This window comes from Lipotes vexillifer, unplaced genomic scaffold, assembly GCF_000442215.2.
Source record: "Lipotes vexillifer unplaced genomic scaffold, Lipotes_vexillifer_v1.1 scaffold456, whole genome shotgun sequence".
Lineage (NCBI taxonomy): Eukaryota > Metazoa > Chordata > Mammalia > Artiodactyla > Lipotidae > Lipotes > Lipotes vexillifer.
The window spans coordinates 918,043-935,668 of NW_006789438.1; the positions used below are offsets into that span (position 1 = coordinate 918,043).

General features: G+C 36.9%; 2 protein-coding genes across 4 annotated transcripts in view; one reads left to right on the forward strand and one right to left on the reverse strand.

The window, feature by feature from the left end:
- Positions 1–17,626, reverse strand: part of ANO3 (anoctamin 3) — a 194,255-nt gene that overhangs the window by 54,315 nt on the left and 122,314 nt on the right. For both annotated transcript variants that reach the window (XM_007462609.1, XM_007462608.1), the window contains one exon: positions 14,855–14,915. In XM_007462609.1, coding sequence (XP_007462671.1) covers positions 14,855–14,915 — 61 coding nt within the window. The remainder of the gene's footprint in view (positions 1–14,854; positions 14,916–17,626) is intronic.
- Positions 1,935–13,904, forward strand: MUC15 (mucin 15, cell surface associated). Of its 2 annotated transcripts, XM_007462606.1 has the most exons (5): positions 1,935–1,955; positions 2,091–2,156; positions 8,294–9,015; positions 10,958–11,107; positions 13,396–13,904. In XM_007462606.1, exons 3-5 carry the CDS (start codon positions 8,331–8,333, stop codon positions 13,554–13,556), a joined length of 996 nt encoding a protein of 331 aa, XP_007462668.1. In that variant the 5' UTR covers positions 1,935–1,955; positions 2,091–2,156; positions 8,294–8,330; the 3' UTR covers positions 13,557–13,904. The 2 variants fall into 2 exon arrangements, with proteins under 2 accessions (XP_007462668.1, XP_007462669.1); XM_007462607.1 differs by lacking the exons at positions 1,935–1,955; positions 2,091–2,156; positions 10,958–11,107 and having other exon boundaries at positions 8,316–9,015; positions 13,396–13,556.

Genomic DNA, 17,626 nt, shown 5'->3' on the forward strand with positions numbered 1-17,626 from the left:
AGTTCTTCCACTATGTATTGTGAGGTTTAATTAATGGGTGTAAAGCAATTGGAGAGTTCCAGATGAAAGCCTCCATAGAAGGTAAGTACAACAAAAATTATGTAACCGTTGCATAATGTGTCATCTCAGCTGGCTTGAGTGATGAAGTTGTCAGGTGATCAGTTATTGTTCAGTTCCTCTGGAGAAACAAGGTCCAAAATGGGATTGGTCTTACCCAGAACATGGTATCATGGTATATACCTGGAAATGTATCTCGGCAAGACTTGTTTGTTTGGCAAGAAATTACTTTTTAACTCCAACTCAGGTGCTTCCATAAAGGTGTCTGATCACAACTAAGTGAGCTAAGTAATAAGTGAGGCATTAAATTTATGCATAGTTTTCATTTTACAAGTTTACTTCCAGATGTGCTCATGACAGGAAAGGTAAATAAGGTGTATCTCTAGGGTCAGCTCTAATCAATTGGTTAAGGCTGTCAGGAGGGCAGTAATGAAAAGGATTCTGAGGCTACACCTCGGGTCTTCAGAAAAGAGGGTCATTGGAGATGAACTTTGACTCTTGTGGCAGTGAAAGCAGAGTTGTAGCAAAAGTGCTTTGTAATTTCCTTGCCTGGTATAGGCCATAATTACTATGCTTAAGTAGAAAGTGGTAATGATATTCACACGCATATCTAGGAAAATCCCTCAGGGTATGGTACACCCAATCCTGCTAAGTCATGTTCATTTCTCTAAGTACAGACACAAAATATTTATTCAGTTGGATTTTTTCCTAGTAACTAGCTAATCTGAAAATAACCAATTGATTTGTATTAAGCCATTGTTCAGTAAACAGTTATTTGATTAGACTGAACTTGCTTTTCTTCATACTAGTGCAGATACAGCTTAAATATCTTTTGAGTGAATATTTGCTAGGGTTTGACTTCATTTCTAATCAAACTCTGAAGGGCCTTTGGGCTTCAGAAAGTTTGAAACTATAGAATTACCTTGTTCTTTCTTGGGGCCAATTAACTGGGCAGATTCTTTGCATTCAATTTGAGGCTCCTGAACCTTAGCTAAAGTTTCATTTTCTCTCTCAGCAGTTGGAAACCTATCTCCTTGCGCAACAGAAACTAAGCATGAACCTCAGGCGTACTGAGCTGAACAGACCTTGGCGCCAGTCCCCAAATATTGATGTGCAGAATCTCCCAGAAAGTGCAGTTTCACTCCTCTCCCTTTCATAAGCGTTGAAAGGAAGTGAAGGAAGTATGCCAGGTTGTTATTCAACGCTAGTATTTAATCAAGCATTACTCGGGCTCTTCTGAAACTCTCGGGCTTCTAAATTGAGAGGAAAAGCAAAGAGAACACAGGATGGAAACTACTTAATTGAGCAGGCTCCCAGGATTACTCAGGATCACATGGCCATTCTCAGCCAGACTCCAGTTACTCCCCAAACTTCCGAAAGTCCTGGTCATGATTTCTAACTTAATATTTCACATGTTTCTCAAGGATCCGATGCATATTAATCCACTTGGTGTTAAGTGTGACTTTCTATAAATCCAGTTTCAGTGCACTGCAGACACCACTTTCTCCATTCAGGTACTAAGTACACAAATAGGGCATCCCCACCACGGGAAAGAAAGATTTGTTTATGTGTTAGGAAAACAGTATGTGGCTGGCACATGAGCAACAGGTGCAGGGCTGACTCATTTTGGTTTCCTCACCTGCGAAGGGGGAACCCAGCATGTGTCAGAAATTCCTGATAGAGCAAGAACCGTTACCAAAGTCTTTGTCCTTTTTTTTTTTTTCTTTTTTTCAGTTAAGGCAAGAAATGTATGTCCTTTGTTTGCCAACACTTAAGAGAACTAGCCTGTCCTGAAAGTCAAAGCACCCAACCTATGAAAGCTGGAGGGTTGGGCTTTTTTTTTTTTTTTTTAAAGGCCTGAATGAGGTGATAGCTTCATGCTGACAGCTGAGAAGCAGGTCAGTCAGGTTCTTGGGTGCTCTATTACACAAGCAAGATACGACCAGCCCCACCTAATTTTGTTTCTCTGGCACCCTCCTGCTCAGTGGGACATCAGTACACCTAACCCATCTGCTTTCTCTAATGCAAGACAGACTCACTCCAGCCAGAACAGCTGTGATACTCCAGTTCTTGTCTGTAAACACCTCCTAGACCTGAAGGTAAGTGTGTGCTGGATTACATAGGATCCCTAGTCCCTCATCCCTCGCTCTCTCGCTCTCTTGCTCTCTCGCGCTCTCTCTTATTTACCAAATAGAATCAAAGCAAGTTGAACTTTTGGCAGAACAGCCTGGCAAGTACCTACAGAGACCCTTGTAAAGACAGGTAGTTGTTTCATTAAGTAATTACCTTCCAAATGAGCATTTGTGCTAAGTGAGTTAACTTTTAAGAATTATTGCCAAATTTGCTAGATGATGAAACCGGCTGAAGAGTTAAATAAAAACCTTGCTTAAAACGTAAGTGACTACAAGAGAGAGTTTTCTTAAGTCAGATATTAGTAAGTTTCAAAATGTTTAAAGTGGAAGTGGCTACGTGAATATAAATGAATGTTTAGATTTAAAGTATGCATTTGGTTCAAAGGTTCTTGCTAAAGAATATGGTAGCTTTTGAAACACAGTCTGCTAATGCAATGAATTATTAACCTTCTGTATATCTTTCCCAAAGATTTTCTTAATTAAAAATTGGCAAAGTGATGTCTATGTATTATTTTACTTATCACGGTGTGTGTACATGTATAGCACTCAATGGAAACCTAAAAGGCTAAGCCAGTGGCTGCAAAAGACATCCCATGGATCAAAGATGTGGATTAAGTTTCTTAAATTTATTTTGTTTGTTCTGTGTAAGGCTTCTCTTATTAAAGGGATGCTGATTTACTGTTTAACACTTTCTAATCAATCCATAGAGCATGCTTCTACAGATAGTGAAACACGAGAGAAGGCTGAAAACCCCATGTTTGGAAATTTGGGTCCAGAATATTTCTTTTGGAGACACAATCTTTCTAAGCTTAACACTCTTCCACCTAATTATTTCAGTATTGAAGTTTATGACTGAGAATGCCCAAGTTAGCAGGGACTGTGACATTCTATCTATTTTCCTGGGCTTATGCATTCCTCAGTCTTTTAATTAAAATGATCACAAACTTTTGAAATGTATTATTTCCTGAAAGAAAGTCATGTTTTTCCTTTTATTCGTGTCTTTCTTTTAAACTCAAATAAAGTGAAATGATGTGGGTCCTCAGGTATAATCCTACCTTCTGACTAGTTAAATCTTCACACCCTTTCAAAACCCTCTTATAAAAGAGGCATTTTGAGAAGCATAATTCCTTATGTCTTCATTTACTGTGGTTCTTTCATCTAGGGACAGCAAAATACTGTCCAAGATTGGAAAGTCCACTCAGTGTAACACTCAAGTTCTGCCTGGGATATTGGCTACACGTCAGACTGAGTTTCCTATGACAAAGACAAACAAAACTCATCTGTCTTAATTTTTAGCCAGAAAAAACCTGTAAGAAGAATGATCACAGGCAACTGAGAGAGAAGTGGTACAGAATATACTCTTTAGTTATTTCACTACAGACACATGTTTTTATATTATCTCCCCAGTGCAGCTAAAGTAATGTTTTTATTTAAAATTTCTGATTTTGATTTAGTTTAGAATGACTAGCATTTCTCTTCCCTTGCATGGGTTGATTACCTGATAGAAACCAGGGTACCTCCTTATTTTTAAAGCTTGGTATAAAATGGGTATGACTCGGTTACAACAGGAAGGCTGGGCAGAATAATAAGCTTACGAACTTAAGGAGGAACAATTTTATGCACAGTAAGTGTGGATTTTCTTTCCTTAGTGGCCACAGGTTTCTGGGGGTTTGTTTTGTTTGGTTTTGTTTTCCCCTCTCACCACCTCCTGAAGCCCTCTATACAAAAGTAGTAATGTGAAACCACTTTTTAGTGCCAACACCAAAGACAGGGGAGAAAATAGTTTTCATTTTCTTTGTATAGACGAATTATTTTTTTTAAAAAAACCAGTGAAACTCACACTCTCCAAAAGTATGTTTTAAAAGTTACTGAACTTTAGAAACAATAAAAACATTTCAATATATACAGAAAGATTTAGAATCTTTGTTTCAGGTATCACAAATTGGATGGAAATCCTCCTCTCTCTTTCTGTCCCCTTTATAATAATTCTCATCTTTGAAGTTTTTCAAGTTTGTAATGAGTTTATCTCTGTTCCTAGGTTACATCCTGAAAAGTCCTCTTAGGAATTTCTACCTAGGGGCAAGAAGGGGCAAAGAACAGAAGAAATGATGCTGCCTGGTCCTCCTGGTTTTCTCTCTGTCTCTGTCTCTCTCTCCAATTTCACTTTCTTTCATCCCCACATTCTGTCTCTACTGTGCACCTGGTTGACTGATGAATCTTGGGAACACAGAAGCATGCCATCCATCATCCAGCATAGCTTTACACACAAATATACCACACAGTTTACATATCTCAACTCTAGAGATGGAAAGAGGCTGCAAGAAAAGGGTAAAGATAAAGAATACAGCGTACATTTATTGTCCTCTGGAGCTTCTGTACCACTTCCATTAACCTTCCCTGCTTATAATGTGCTTGGTTCAATTCAGAATGGGGTCAAACTTAACCAAAATTGCCTAGTTCTTGCCCCAGCAAAAATCCAGGGCTGGGGTTCTGAATAGCTGATGGCTTCAATTCCTGGCTGCTTCTGTCCCTTTAAGATGAATGGACCTGAGTAAGAGGTGTAACCTGGCTCTCTTAGAAGCCAGAGAGCAGAAGCAAAGTTGTCCCCAGCTGCCAAGCTAGGACAGCAGGAACGAGTCAATATTCACAAAAGCCTTTCCCACAACTGTATTAATTTTGGAATAAATGGCAAAGAGCCTTCACAACATACTGTCTTATCCCACTCTTCCCTTTCTCTCTTTTCCCTGGAAATGAATTATAGGCAGTAACAGAATGCTTGGCTCATTGGTGGTGTTGATACCTTAGGTTTTCAAGTTACAATCACAAGCTGGGTAAAGGGTAGCAAGATCCCCTTGGTGGTTCCATGTTACAAGCAAAGTGAAACAGGAACAACAAAACTCACTTTGTTGACTCTTGGTATGTGGATTCTCATTACTGGAAGGGAGCAAAAGCTCTATGCCACGTTCCTCATGTGACATTATGAGAAAATTAGATGAAAAGCTAAGGGTTGTTTTTTGCTCCCCTCTGGTAACCACTTCTTTAGGAAGAGAAAATAACCAGAAAGCCTAGGTTTAGGGAAAGCAATCAAACTGCCTAACAATAAGACAGGTGGCCAAGTGCAATGCATAAACAAATCAGATCACTGGCAGTAGACAATGAAAAAGGTTAGAACGTTTGCTATGAAACTGACAGAGTTCACAGGAAAGAGCTGTTTCTGAAAAGGTCCATGTACTATTTTTAAACTAAACTGAATTGTATTTTAAGTGTGCTAGGTGAAGCAACAGTTTAGTGAAATATTGGTGAACTTCAGGTCCTGGGGATAATCATTCCTGTGTTGTTAATGTTAATCTGTAAATTACATGGTAAAAGTGTTTATCTAGAAACCATGGAGACAATTGTTGGGATTTTCTTAAATTAGGATAAAAGTGTACTTAGTATGTTTAAGAGGCACTTAAGGGAGAAGTCACTATTTTTCTAGTGTTTAAAAATGTGGGATTATCACCTGCTCTGGTTAAAATAAAATTTGGAGGATTCCATTATTCTTTATTATTCTGTGCTAAGAAAACTTTTGTGGGAAGAGTTGTAAAAACCAGCTGATTACCAAATTCTATATTCCTTTGTAACTTTTGTTACATAGATGAGTGATTACTAGCTTTTAATGCCAAGGTCTGAATCCTAACCCTATCTTTCAGCCACTAGCTATGTGTCCTTGAATACATTATTTACATTTTTTATGTCCCATTTAATTATCTGTAAAATAGGATTAATAATCCCTTCCTTATTGTTTGATTGTTTTTGTTAAGAATTAAATGAGAAAACATGCAAAGCATCTGATGTAATAGATGCATACTAGTAATATGTTTTCCAATTATGTTAACAATTTTTAGGATCTAAATGAATTTTCTTGATTATCACAGAAAAGTGAATGAAATATAAATAAACAGAATTATCACAAATGCAAATACCTATATAATCCCTACCAAGTGAAGAAACAGATTATTAGGAGCACACAGAAGTCCCTTTCATGCCCACCCAATCAATACTGTCTCCTTCCTTCCCACAAGTAACCACTTTCCTGACTTTTAACATTCTAGTTTTTGAACTTTATAAACATGCAATCATACAGTACAACGGGCATTTTAAGCTCTGCATGATATTTGTGATAATCACTCATGTTACTGTATGCAACTCATCTGTGAATCTCGTTTATTTTTCATGTGCAAATGTTAAACAGTTTATTATCCAACCTGTTACTGGTGGATGTTTAGGTTGGAGACACATAAATAATGCCCTTATGAATGTTCTTGTATGTCTGCCTGCTTGCTTTTTAAGTAGAACTTTCTTAAGTGATAAGCACAGGGCATGGAAATGACTGTATCTTTTAAACCTTAGAAATCCACAGGTATTGACTGCTTGCTACAAGTCTTTGGAGAAAAAAATATTATATCAGGATGTATTATAGATACGTGTAAGTTGTACCACTGTGTAAGTAATCATTAAGCAAGGAGAGGGGTACTTAAAACCACACGATAATCAGAGGGAGTAATTTAGAGGCTCCTCAGACCCTAGTGAAAAATCATCAAGGTTGAAAATATTTGTAAAAATTTCTGGGGGAGCTTTTAAGAAATGGCAATTAATGTTAGACATAAATAATAGCAGTTGCACCTCCTTCCTTTTCTTATCTCAGTCATCCTGGAGGCTTTTAGTGAAAAATAAGCTCTAAGGTCCAATTCAAAGAACATAAAATCAGTTCTCAGACTTTATTGTTTGAAGAGGAACAGTCTAACATTTTCTTTACCTTTTTCAATTAAAAACACTTTAAATTTTAGCACCTAATTAGGTTGGAGTCAGTAGACTTGGCTTTCAGTGCTGCTTCTTCTAGCTTCCATTACTGGTCACTCTGAACCTCGGTTTCTTCATCTGCAAAATGGGGATAACGTGAGCTACTCTTTTTGTCTCAATGGATCATTATGAGGCTCAAATGAGATGATATTATAAACTGTAAGACATTTTTAGAAGTATTATTATATTTTAATAAGAAGAAATGGAAGTTAACATTCACTAACTGCTTATTTTAGGCCAGATATTGTTTAGAGTACTTCTACATAAATCATTTCATTTAGTCTGCAGAACACTGTGAAGTCAGTATAATTATGATATTGATAAAGCAATTGCTTAATATGATGATTATTTTTCACATGTTATTCATGATAGAAACCAGAATTAAAATATGAATATAATTTCAAAACCTTTCCCCCATATCCTCCTCTCTATGAATTGTGGCGCTTCCACACTTAAGAGGCAGAATGATGTGCCCAGATTGGAGGTCAGAACCATGGTTTCAAACTTCAACTCTGCCACAATCTAGTTAGGTACTATTTTTCCACACATACTCACAACCAGTTTCTTCATTTATACAAGGGAATGCAATGAAAAAATCCCCAATTCTAAAAGTATTTCTGACTTTCTGTTATTTGGGATTAATAGGAAAAAGGGTAACATGAAGTAAACATGCTGTGAAAAAAGGGATGTTAACCTCAAATTCAAGTAACTCAAATTAGGAACTAATAAAATGTTTTCAAGTGGAGTTCCTGACTGACTCACTTTAAAGTGGTATGTTTACTGTATAATCAATAACGTCATTTTCATAATAAATACTCCAGATTACATCTTCATAAAGAACATGTTTTCGTAAATAGGTTGAAGAAAGCAGCCCTATATTACATTATTTTTTAAAAATTTCTTAGTAGTCCATATATTGTACAATACGTGTGTGTGTGTGTGTGTATTTCAACTTGTCCCAAGCTAAATGGTCTTTGAAATAATGAAATAGTAGTGTCTGCCTTGACAAAGATTTTGCATGGCATTTCCCAGAGGGAGAAAGAAAGAAAGACTATATAGAAAATAGAACTCAGTGAAATAGAACTCAGTAACTCTAGTTTTAATAAAATCCAAAGGAAACAAACTTTTGGAATAAAGAGTATGGTACTATCATGTCAGCATTATGTCTCTGGATTTTTTTTTATCACTTTAAAAATGTAGATCCATTTTAAAAAACCTCAATACTTCATTTAACAATTCAAATGGTCATTATTTTCTTTCAGATTCTCATTATTAACACCAATACCAAAGAAGATTACAATGTTGACTTCAGTCAAAATTCTGTTGATTTCAATTTTGTTTAGTTTACTACTATTTGGAAGCCATGGAGAAAAAGGTCGAGAAATAAACACAACACAGAACGTTGCAGAAGACTTAAAAACAAGGGAAAATCAATCTACTCCTTTGGAAAGGGAAGCAAATTCAACCTCAGATAAAGAAAATAGAGAAACCTCCCATCCCAAGGCAAGTAATTTCTCTTTTGGGGATCCATCAAATAAAACCCATGGAACAGATTTCTACCGTAATTTGTCAACAGACAACTCTTCCAGTCTCAAACTCATGCCCACACTTTCCCCAAGCCCTCCTTTGATCCACAGCTTTGTTTCTAAGTTGCCTTGGAACTCATCCGTAGCAGATGGAAATCCTCTGCCAGTCTCAGCACCTCCCAATACTACAGCTATTGTATCTTCCGAAAACTTCACTCGGTCTTCGGTCAATGATACCATGAAAGCTCCTGACAACAGTTCCATTACAGTTAGCAACCTCCCTTCAGGGTCAAACACCATATCTGTGACCCCCATGATAATGGAAACAGATGGATGGCCTATCGTGACTGGAGATAGCTTGGCGGGGTTTACTGCCTATCAAGAAACAACTTTATATCCCACCTTGAAATTCACCAATAATTCAAAAATCTTTCCAGATACATCAGACCCCCAAGAAGGTAAATATAAATGGATTTAATTTTCCTTTTGTGTGAAACTGAATCTCCAAATAAGTCATTACACCTAAGAAATGCACCACACTAGAATAAAAGGAGACTGCAATAGCACAGGTGGTTCTTATTTTGGGGGAAGAAACCATGATATTCATAGTGAATAGTGAAGGGATTTTAGGGCTTAAGTCAGCAAAGACTAGCCATTACTGTATGGGAATGTGAGAATGTGATGAGACTGGGACAAAATGAGAAGTAGGTTAGATTGAAAAGAAACAGAAACTGAGGTAGTGGTACAGTTTTGAGATACTGGGTAACAATTTTTACTGCATTTCAGAAAGACGACCTGAAATTTCACAGGCTTTTAGGAACATGATACAACTGAAGTTTAAAAATATATGTATTTTAAAATATATATATTTAAAAAATATATAAAAATATATGTATTTTAAAAATTTAAACTCAACAGAAGAATACCCTCAATTTTTAGTTCAGTACCTACTGAACACCATAAAAATGGAATTCAGCTTTGAGTATCACAAGAAAATTGTGTTATGGGGACATTTCTGTTTCATTTAGAGATTAGTCAAGCTTTAAAACATAAAGTGGAAAAGATCTCTAATGTTTAATGAAAATTCATTCTATTTTATTTTCTCAGGTCTAACCATGTTTTTGTTTTCTGAATTAAAAAAAAATAACTCCTCTTTTCCCCCCCATGAACTCACTGATTTCCAATACAACTTATCTACAGATTATATTAGTGATATAAACCCCAAATCATATAAACAAATTCCTATTTGAAAGCTGTTGTTAGTGTACAGGAAAAGTTTTAAATTCTGAAATCTAGGATTATTATAGTACTGCAACCAGTATATTGTATGTACATATATTTTCATACTTTTAAGACATCTTTCCATTCATACATACTCTGATATCCCATCAGAAAGATTTTTTTTAAACTATTTTGTTTTGTCTTTCTAAACTTAATATACATATTGAGAATACTGAGTACTTAATCCTACCATTGCTCATTAATTAGTTAACTTTGCTTCACTTTTATCTTGGTAAAAAATGTGCTGCTGTTGACCTTCCAACATGTTTTTTGTGTAGAAATGGAATCTGATATAGAATTAGAGACCCTATAAGACCTCTTGCCTACCTAATTAATAAGCTTCTCAATTTTTTTTTTAACTTGAAAATAAAATGCACTAAGTATAAATCCAGGAAGCATTCGGTGATTTATTGATGACTTAGTCTTCAAATAAGCTTCTTGATAAAGGGGATGACAGAATGAAATTTTGGACTCCTTTAACTCAGACCTACACATCTGTTCGCAATGTGCAAGGCACTGCAAACATCCTGCTTTGTTTGGTCTATTTGTTGTATTTGGAAATACCCTCTATCAGGATATATTTCTTTTTCTTCATAATGCCTTTTCACTTGGGGTTTGCGGATTCAATTCCTATTACCTACTTACTCCCATTAGCTTTTTACTTTTCAATTATTATAGAAACAAACTCAAAGCTTATCTCATCATTAAAGTTCATCAGAGATTCAGAGTTGATTAAAAACATAATATAAAATTCAACATAGAAATTAGATCTTAGTAGAGAAAACACATGGCATTTCAGTACTATCAGTGTTAATATGTAATGAGATAGTTATAAAACTAAAGCTTAGAAGTATTTCAAGATAATTCAAATTCTGAAGTACAGTTTTATCAGGAAGCATATTTTCCAATATATCCCCCAAACTCAGTACTTTATAAAATACACACACACACACACACATTGTATATATATTCCTCTGTATATATATATATCCATTATCTAATTTAAAAAAAAGTGTTAAACATTCTTTGCTTACACAAAGTCCGCATGTATATATTTCTGTTCTTTGAATAATTGTTTTCTATTTCTTATCTGTAAATTATTTTTTCTTTGTCCTCTAGAGAACAGAAATACAGGAGTGGTATTTGGGGCCATTTTAGGTGCTATTCTGGGAGCTTCACTGCTTAGTCTTGTTGGCTACTTGCTGTGTGGAAAAAGGAAAACAGATTCATTTTCCCATCGGCGACTTTATGACGACAGAAATGAACCAGGTAAAAACAACTTTCAGAACTTCACCTGTACACAGTGGTTTTAACTAAGTGAAGTTGCTAACGTTCACTGCATTATCTAGAAGGCATATAGAGATTCATATGACAGAAACGAGCTAAAGATTTATTCTGATCTATTCTCTCTTTCTCAAAGAACATAACCAAAATAACTATGGAACTGTGTGTGAAATTTTAAAAACATTTGGAACTGTTGCTCATCGCATCACAATTGGTTTTAAGTAATAATCCCAGAACCTAAAACATACCATTATAATTGAAAGACAATGGCATGATATTAAGAACAAAATGGCCAGTTTTGTTAGAAAGTAACTGGGGAGCCATTATTCACCATTGTTGGATCTCTTAGTAGCAGTAATTTGAACAATGATTTATTCTAATCTGGAGCTCTTGCAAAGTTTGCACATACAATAGCCCTCTATTAATTATCTTAATGAGTCTCTAAAACAGAATTGCTAAAGGGTTGCATATTTGGGTACATAAAGTCAGATAAACCTTAATTCAGAAATTTCCCAATCATGTGATGCAAAAAAACCGCCACATCTATGGATGAGAAATGTGTCTGCTAAGAATAAAGCACTGTGTTTGATCTTAATAATGCAGTAGTAATTAGGACAGAAATAAAATCAACTGCTTGATTCAATCCTTTTTTTCTTTAATATTTCAGGACAAAAAAAAAAATCTGTTTTCTGGTTTACACAAGGGACTCTTGCCACCATAAAAAATAGTTAAATGTCCCTGTTGGGTCTCATTGATAAAGTCTTGTTGATTTTTGATAAGTTTGGAACATTACTGATATATTGTTAATTTTCAAAATCAAATCCATTAATTGTAAGTTAACTGAATTCTGTTTATGGACTTCTAGCAATCCATAGAAAATAAAAACTATCACTTTTCAAAATTGAAGGATAGGATTTCAATCAACAGGGTTTTCCAAACTTTTTCTTTTTAACTTCAGAATATTTTCTTTAAATGTTATCACATGCAAAAGCTCAGTCTAACAACTTGATATAATCTAAGATATTGTGATCGAGGCATAATGGAATAATTCAATTACACCACCTGTTTTACTCTTTCAGCTTTGAGACATCTTTCCCAAATTCCTAAGGTTCCTGGGGGTCCAATTTGTAAACAGAAGACTTAAGGAATAGGTAGGATATGAGAATACCTAGCTGAATAATTAGATTACTAGTCTAATTAGTAAGTAGTCCCTGCTTTAGTATTCAAATACCTAGTGCCCCAAGTTTTCTTTAAATTCAAGAATATAAAAGAAATAATAGTTAGTTGTTTGTTGAAAATAAAAACACTCCAATATTATTAATCAGGATAATAACCTGTATCAGAAGGAAACATAAGATTTTACAAATTGTTTTCTTTCATCTCCAACTTCAATGGCTCACCCATAATGATATTAAGACCCTTGGTAAAATAATGACACATTTTAAAATTAAAGCTCTTCACTTTTAAAAAATTATTTTTATACCAGAAGTAAAAATTCTGAACATGTTGACAAGACTCTGAATTCACAAGATTCAAAAGTCAATGAGAGGGCTTCCCTGGTGGCGCAGTGCTTGAGAGTCCGCCTGCCGATGCAGGAGACGCGGGTTCGTGCCCCGTTTCGGGAAGATCCCACATGCCGCGGAGCGGCTGGGCCCGTGAGCCATGGCCACTGAGCCTGCGCGTCCGGAGCCTGTGCTCCGCAAATGGGAGAGGCCACAACAGTGAGAGGCCCGCATAACGCAAGGAAAAGTCAATGAGAGGGCTTCCCTGGTGGCGTAGTGGTTGAGAGTCCACCTGCCGATGCAGGGGACACGGGTTCGTGCCCCGGGCCGGGAAGGTCCCACATGCCGCGGAGCTGCTGGGCCCGTGAGCCATGGCCACTGAGCCTGCGCATCCGGAGCCTGTGCTCCGCGATGGGAGAGGCCACAACAGTGAGAGGCCCGCGTACCGCAAAAAAAAAAAAAAAAGTCAATGAGACATGTCAATACTTCTTTATATAAAGTATTGCTATATTTCTGTTGTGATCTCTCCCTTAGTTCCTTTATTTTTGGACCACCAACAGTGAAATTTTGGAAGTTAAACTGTTCATAGTTTTAGAAGAAAAATGTGGCTCGCAAAATATGTACTTATTTAAAATTCAAAACTAATCTCTGAAAATCCCATATAAAAACGTGTAACTAACTCATCCAGAACAATTCCTACAGTCTAGCAGATGCCTGAGCATGCATCTTCCAGACTGTCACTATAAAGCAATTTTTTTGTTGCTTTTTTAGTTCTGCGATTAGATAATGCACCGGAACCTTATGATGTGAGTTTTGGAAATTCTAGTTATTATAACCCAACTGCGAATGATTCATCTACACCAGCAGGCCGAGAAAATGCACGGGATGGCATTCCTATGGATGACATACCTCCACTTCGTACCTCAGTATAAAACTAAGGGGAAAAAGGCTTCAGATGGCAAATGTTCACTATATCCTGGCCTTTCAAATCCATCATCCAAAAGCTGAAGCAAGATCACTCTCATGTGGCCTGTGCCAAAGAGAACTGTAAAAGCATGAGACGAGTAGCAGAAACATAGAGGATAAATCATCCAAAAGGTTTCCTTTCTTCCACTTCTCACTGTGCTGAATCATCTATTGAGTAACCTTAATTTATATTTTGGTCTATTTTTTTCTTAGCAGGAAATGTTTGTGGAATCAGGTAAAACTGAAAGATTTCACCATGATTGCCCCGCCTGATAATTTAATTAAAAAATCCTTCAATGAAAATAGGGACCCCAGATTACATTTTTACTTTTTTTGGGGGGGTGAATTGACTCTTCACTGCTCCCCGTGTAGTCATAATACCATATATCAAGATTGGCATTTTTCTGAAGGAAAATTGGAAGGGTGATTTTATTTTTTTTTAATTTTCACTTAAAGCTAGAAAGAGAGTATGGCACAGATTCTGTTCCTGGGAAATTAAAGTAACAGGAGTGAGAGGCTTGAATTCTAGTACATTTTACTTTTCTGTATCAGCAGGTACATAGTCAGCCCCTTGAGTTGCCAAGTTGACAGTGACTTTGCATTCAACAGACTATGGTAGGAAAGCTGACCCTAACCAGGAAAGTGATCACTTCTCTTCAAAGCATCGGGAATTCCAATCTGTGGTTTAATTTAGGCCACAATTAATTGGGTTCTTTAAAAACTCAGTGAGAAACTTAGTGGAAAAAGTCAGCCAATACATATACCTATACATAACTTTTACAGTTTTAAGATGCTGGATAGGAACAGGATTTATTTTGTATTAGACATTATTGCTCAATCATATATGGAATAGATTCTGCATCTCTAAGTGCATAAAATGTAAGGTTAAAAATATATATAATGGAAGCCTTAAGCAAACAAAACATTTTCTGAGTATCACTTTCACAAGTGAAAATACAAGAAGCTTAATTTGGATTCTAGTATATTTCAGTTTGTTTTCAATTACTGCCGGTTTTTGGCAGGAAAAATATACTCCACAGTATAGGAAGGTTGAGGCTTTAGGGATTAGAAGATTAAATCAAGAGTTAAATTCCCAAAGAAGCAGTGAATGTGTGATGAGGGCATATGAAACAAGAGATTTTACTGTTGAATTGATACATGGTATGTGTGTTTGCGTGTGTGCATGTATGGTGGGTATGAATAAACATAGCAACAGCCTCAGAAAACAAGGGCCAGGAAGTAAGCAATGAAAGAACATACTTACCCCATATTGCCATAAAAATAGCAAAGAAGACTGTCCCTCCATTATCAAACAGATATGTTACCTTAGTGGAAAACAAACAAAAGTATTAGTCACACTTTTGGTTATAATAATCCAGTGATTACTGTTTGCATTTAGGTACTATTGATTTTTTTTCCCAATGGAATCACATTATTTTATAGTTTTCAAATATAAGATAGGCAATCCTTTCATGGGTCCTGCAGCTGTTTCATGTGATTTTCTCACGGGGAGAGGTGAGGAGTCAGCATTTCCCCCCTTCTCTTCTCTTGTCCCCTTTGACTCTACCTTCATTTCTGCTTAGAAGTGGTTCTCGTACCCTGAGGAAGTACTTGAGGGCCACAGTAGAAGCTACACAGAGAGCTTTAAGAAGTTAGCTTTCCAGCGAAGGCACACCTAGCTGCACTTCCTGTTAGCAAAACTTCCAGGATTGGGAGAGTTGCAAAATGCAGAATTCCATTAGTGATCCAGCACTTCCAAGGGAAAGGGATCACAGTGCTATCCCTACTCTCTGATGTCTTTCAGAATGTGCCATGGGTCATTAAGAAATTTCATAAATCACTGGACATTTAGGATATAGTCCAAGTGTTTTTTAATCAGACATGACCTGAAGTTTTATAAAGAACAATGTACAGTTACACAACATTATTGAATATACATTTCAGGGTTGTAAGAATCGTTTGATTTTAATAAAGTATAAACTCAATTTACCTTTGCCTCTTTTTATTTGCATAATGCCCTAACTATATTTATAATTTAGTGAGGGAGGTTAAACAAATATAGTCAAGCCAATGTATGTTTGGCAGTCATTTAAATACCATAGAAACTAAAGAGAAAATAGGGGCATTATCCTCACAGGAGTGAGAGGCCAACTGGGGGCTAAAGAACATTATTCTAAGGAAAGTGGGAATAGAATGGTGTCCTCTTTGCTCAGTCTACAGTCTAGAGGCTGCTCAATGGGTGCATTAAAACAACATTAATGTGTATTTTAATTGTAACATCTGGAACACCCTGTAAAATAATATAAAACAGATAAAGGTGGGATGTATTTTCCTATTATGTAGCATTACTGAAAATTTTATTATACGAAAGATGTGCTGCTTTTGAAAGTTGGTGGATAGGTGCAAGATGTCCTAGATGCTTCTAAACTTCTAAGACTGTTAAGGCTTGGGCTTTTAAAAAATGTTATAAGACTTGGTTTTCACACCAATCATCAGTATATATTATGTACAATAGAGAAAAGGACCGCAAAGAAATTCTCTCACAGAGTTGATAAAATTCCACCCAGCGGGGGAATCCAGCCTTTTTGTGTCCAAAGGCATCCCACAGAAATACCTGCGGCTGCCAAGCAACTGAACAGCTGTCTGCTTTCCTTTATAAACAAGCCTAGTGCAGGAAAGAGCCTCTTAAGCGTGTTAGAACAGAGACTTCACACGTGAGGACGTAAAGGTCACCAAGAAATAATGGCTCCCCCTGCTCCAGAAACAGCCAGGTTTTTAGAAAAGTGACACATAAAAAGCAATACTTAACAACAATTGTGTTGCACAGACATAATTTGTCATTGTTCATGCAATATTTTCCTTAAAAAAGCTTTTCATTTTTTTTTATTAGTTTTGTTTACAAATCTTTCAGGCATTTTTAACTAAGTAAATTTAAATATCAGCTTTTCAGAAACACATCCACGCGACACGGTGAGGTATACATGCCATATTGATGTAATGTGAGATTACATACATGTAGTGGGAGATAAAGCTAGAATGGGAGTTAGGGAAGTCTTCAGAACTTGCCCTGAGGAGGAGTGTAAAAGGATAAAATCATTGTTTTACCCCCTAAACTACTACATGTGGGGTGTATTATGACAGGGGAGAGTGTGGAGCTAAGAAAAGCACTTAGAAGCCTGCGGTTACAGCTTGCGACGATATGGGATTTTAGGCTGCCGATATCAGTTGCTGAATGGAAATGGAGGAGAGGGGGGAGGAAGAGTCAAGCACAGTGTGGGTGGCTCAAGCTTAGATCGTGAGTGATCAGAAAAATCCCAAAGCAACGTAACAGACTTTTCTAAGCAAAAAAAAAAAAACCTTGTCTGATCTACAAACGTATATTTGCAGTTAATTATTTTATTGGAAAAACAGCTTGCCTTTATGCGTAGGGAACCTCTGCACAAGCTTTTTATTCAACATTGTTGATGTAAATAGGGATGATATAAGAAGACAGAAGCAAACTATGCCTCAAACAAAGCTGTGTTTTAGCACAAATTCTCCACTATCTTTTTTTGTGTGTGTGCGGTACGCGGGCCTCTCGCCGCTGTGGCCTCTCCCGTTGCGGAGCACAGGCTCCGGACGCGCAGGCTCAGCGGCCATGGCTCACGGGCCCAGCCGCTCCGCCGCATGTGGGATCTTCCCGGACCGGGGCACGAACCCGTGTCCCCTGCATCAGGAGGCGGCCTCTCAACCACTGCGCCACCAGGGAAGCCCTCTCCACTATCCTTGGCATGTGATTTCTCTTGCAGAGCTGAGTGTGGCTGGAAATAAATGTGGATATTGTTTAAGGAGATAAATTTCTTATTAGGTTGGAAGCTTAAACTCTATGTCTCCTCTACTGTAGTTGATAGATCTCTTTCTAAAATTGTTTCATGGGTTCAGAATAACTTAAGCCTCTGGAAACTGCCACTTATACTCAATTCAAGCCCCTCTGGGCTAAGGTGAACAAGGTGCCTCTTGGGCAGATTCCACGCTGCGGGCCAGGAGATTACGGTGG

Excerpts from the sequence above, each read along its gene's own strand:
- MUC15 (XM_007462606.1), top strand. The coding sequence starts at position 8,331 with ATGTTGACTTCAGTCAAAATTCTGTTGATTTCAATTTTGTTTAGTTTA. Across the intron at positions 9,016-10,957 it reads TACATCAGACCCCCAAGAAG|AGAACAGAAATACAGGAGTG; the intron begins GTAAATATAAAT and ends TTTGTCCTCTAG. Across the intron at positions 11,108-13,395 it reads TGACGACAGAAATGAACCAG|TTCTGCGATTAGATAATGCA; the intron begins GTAAAAACAACT and ends TTGCTTTTTTAG.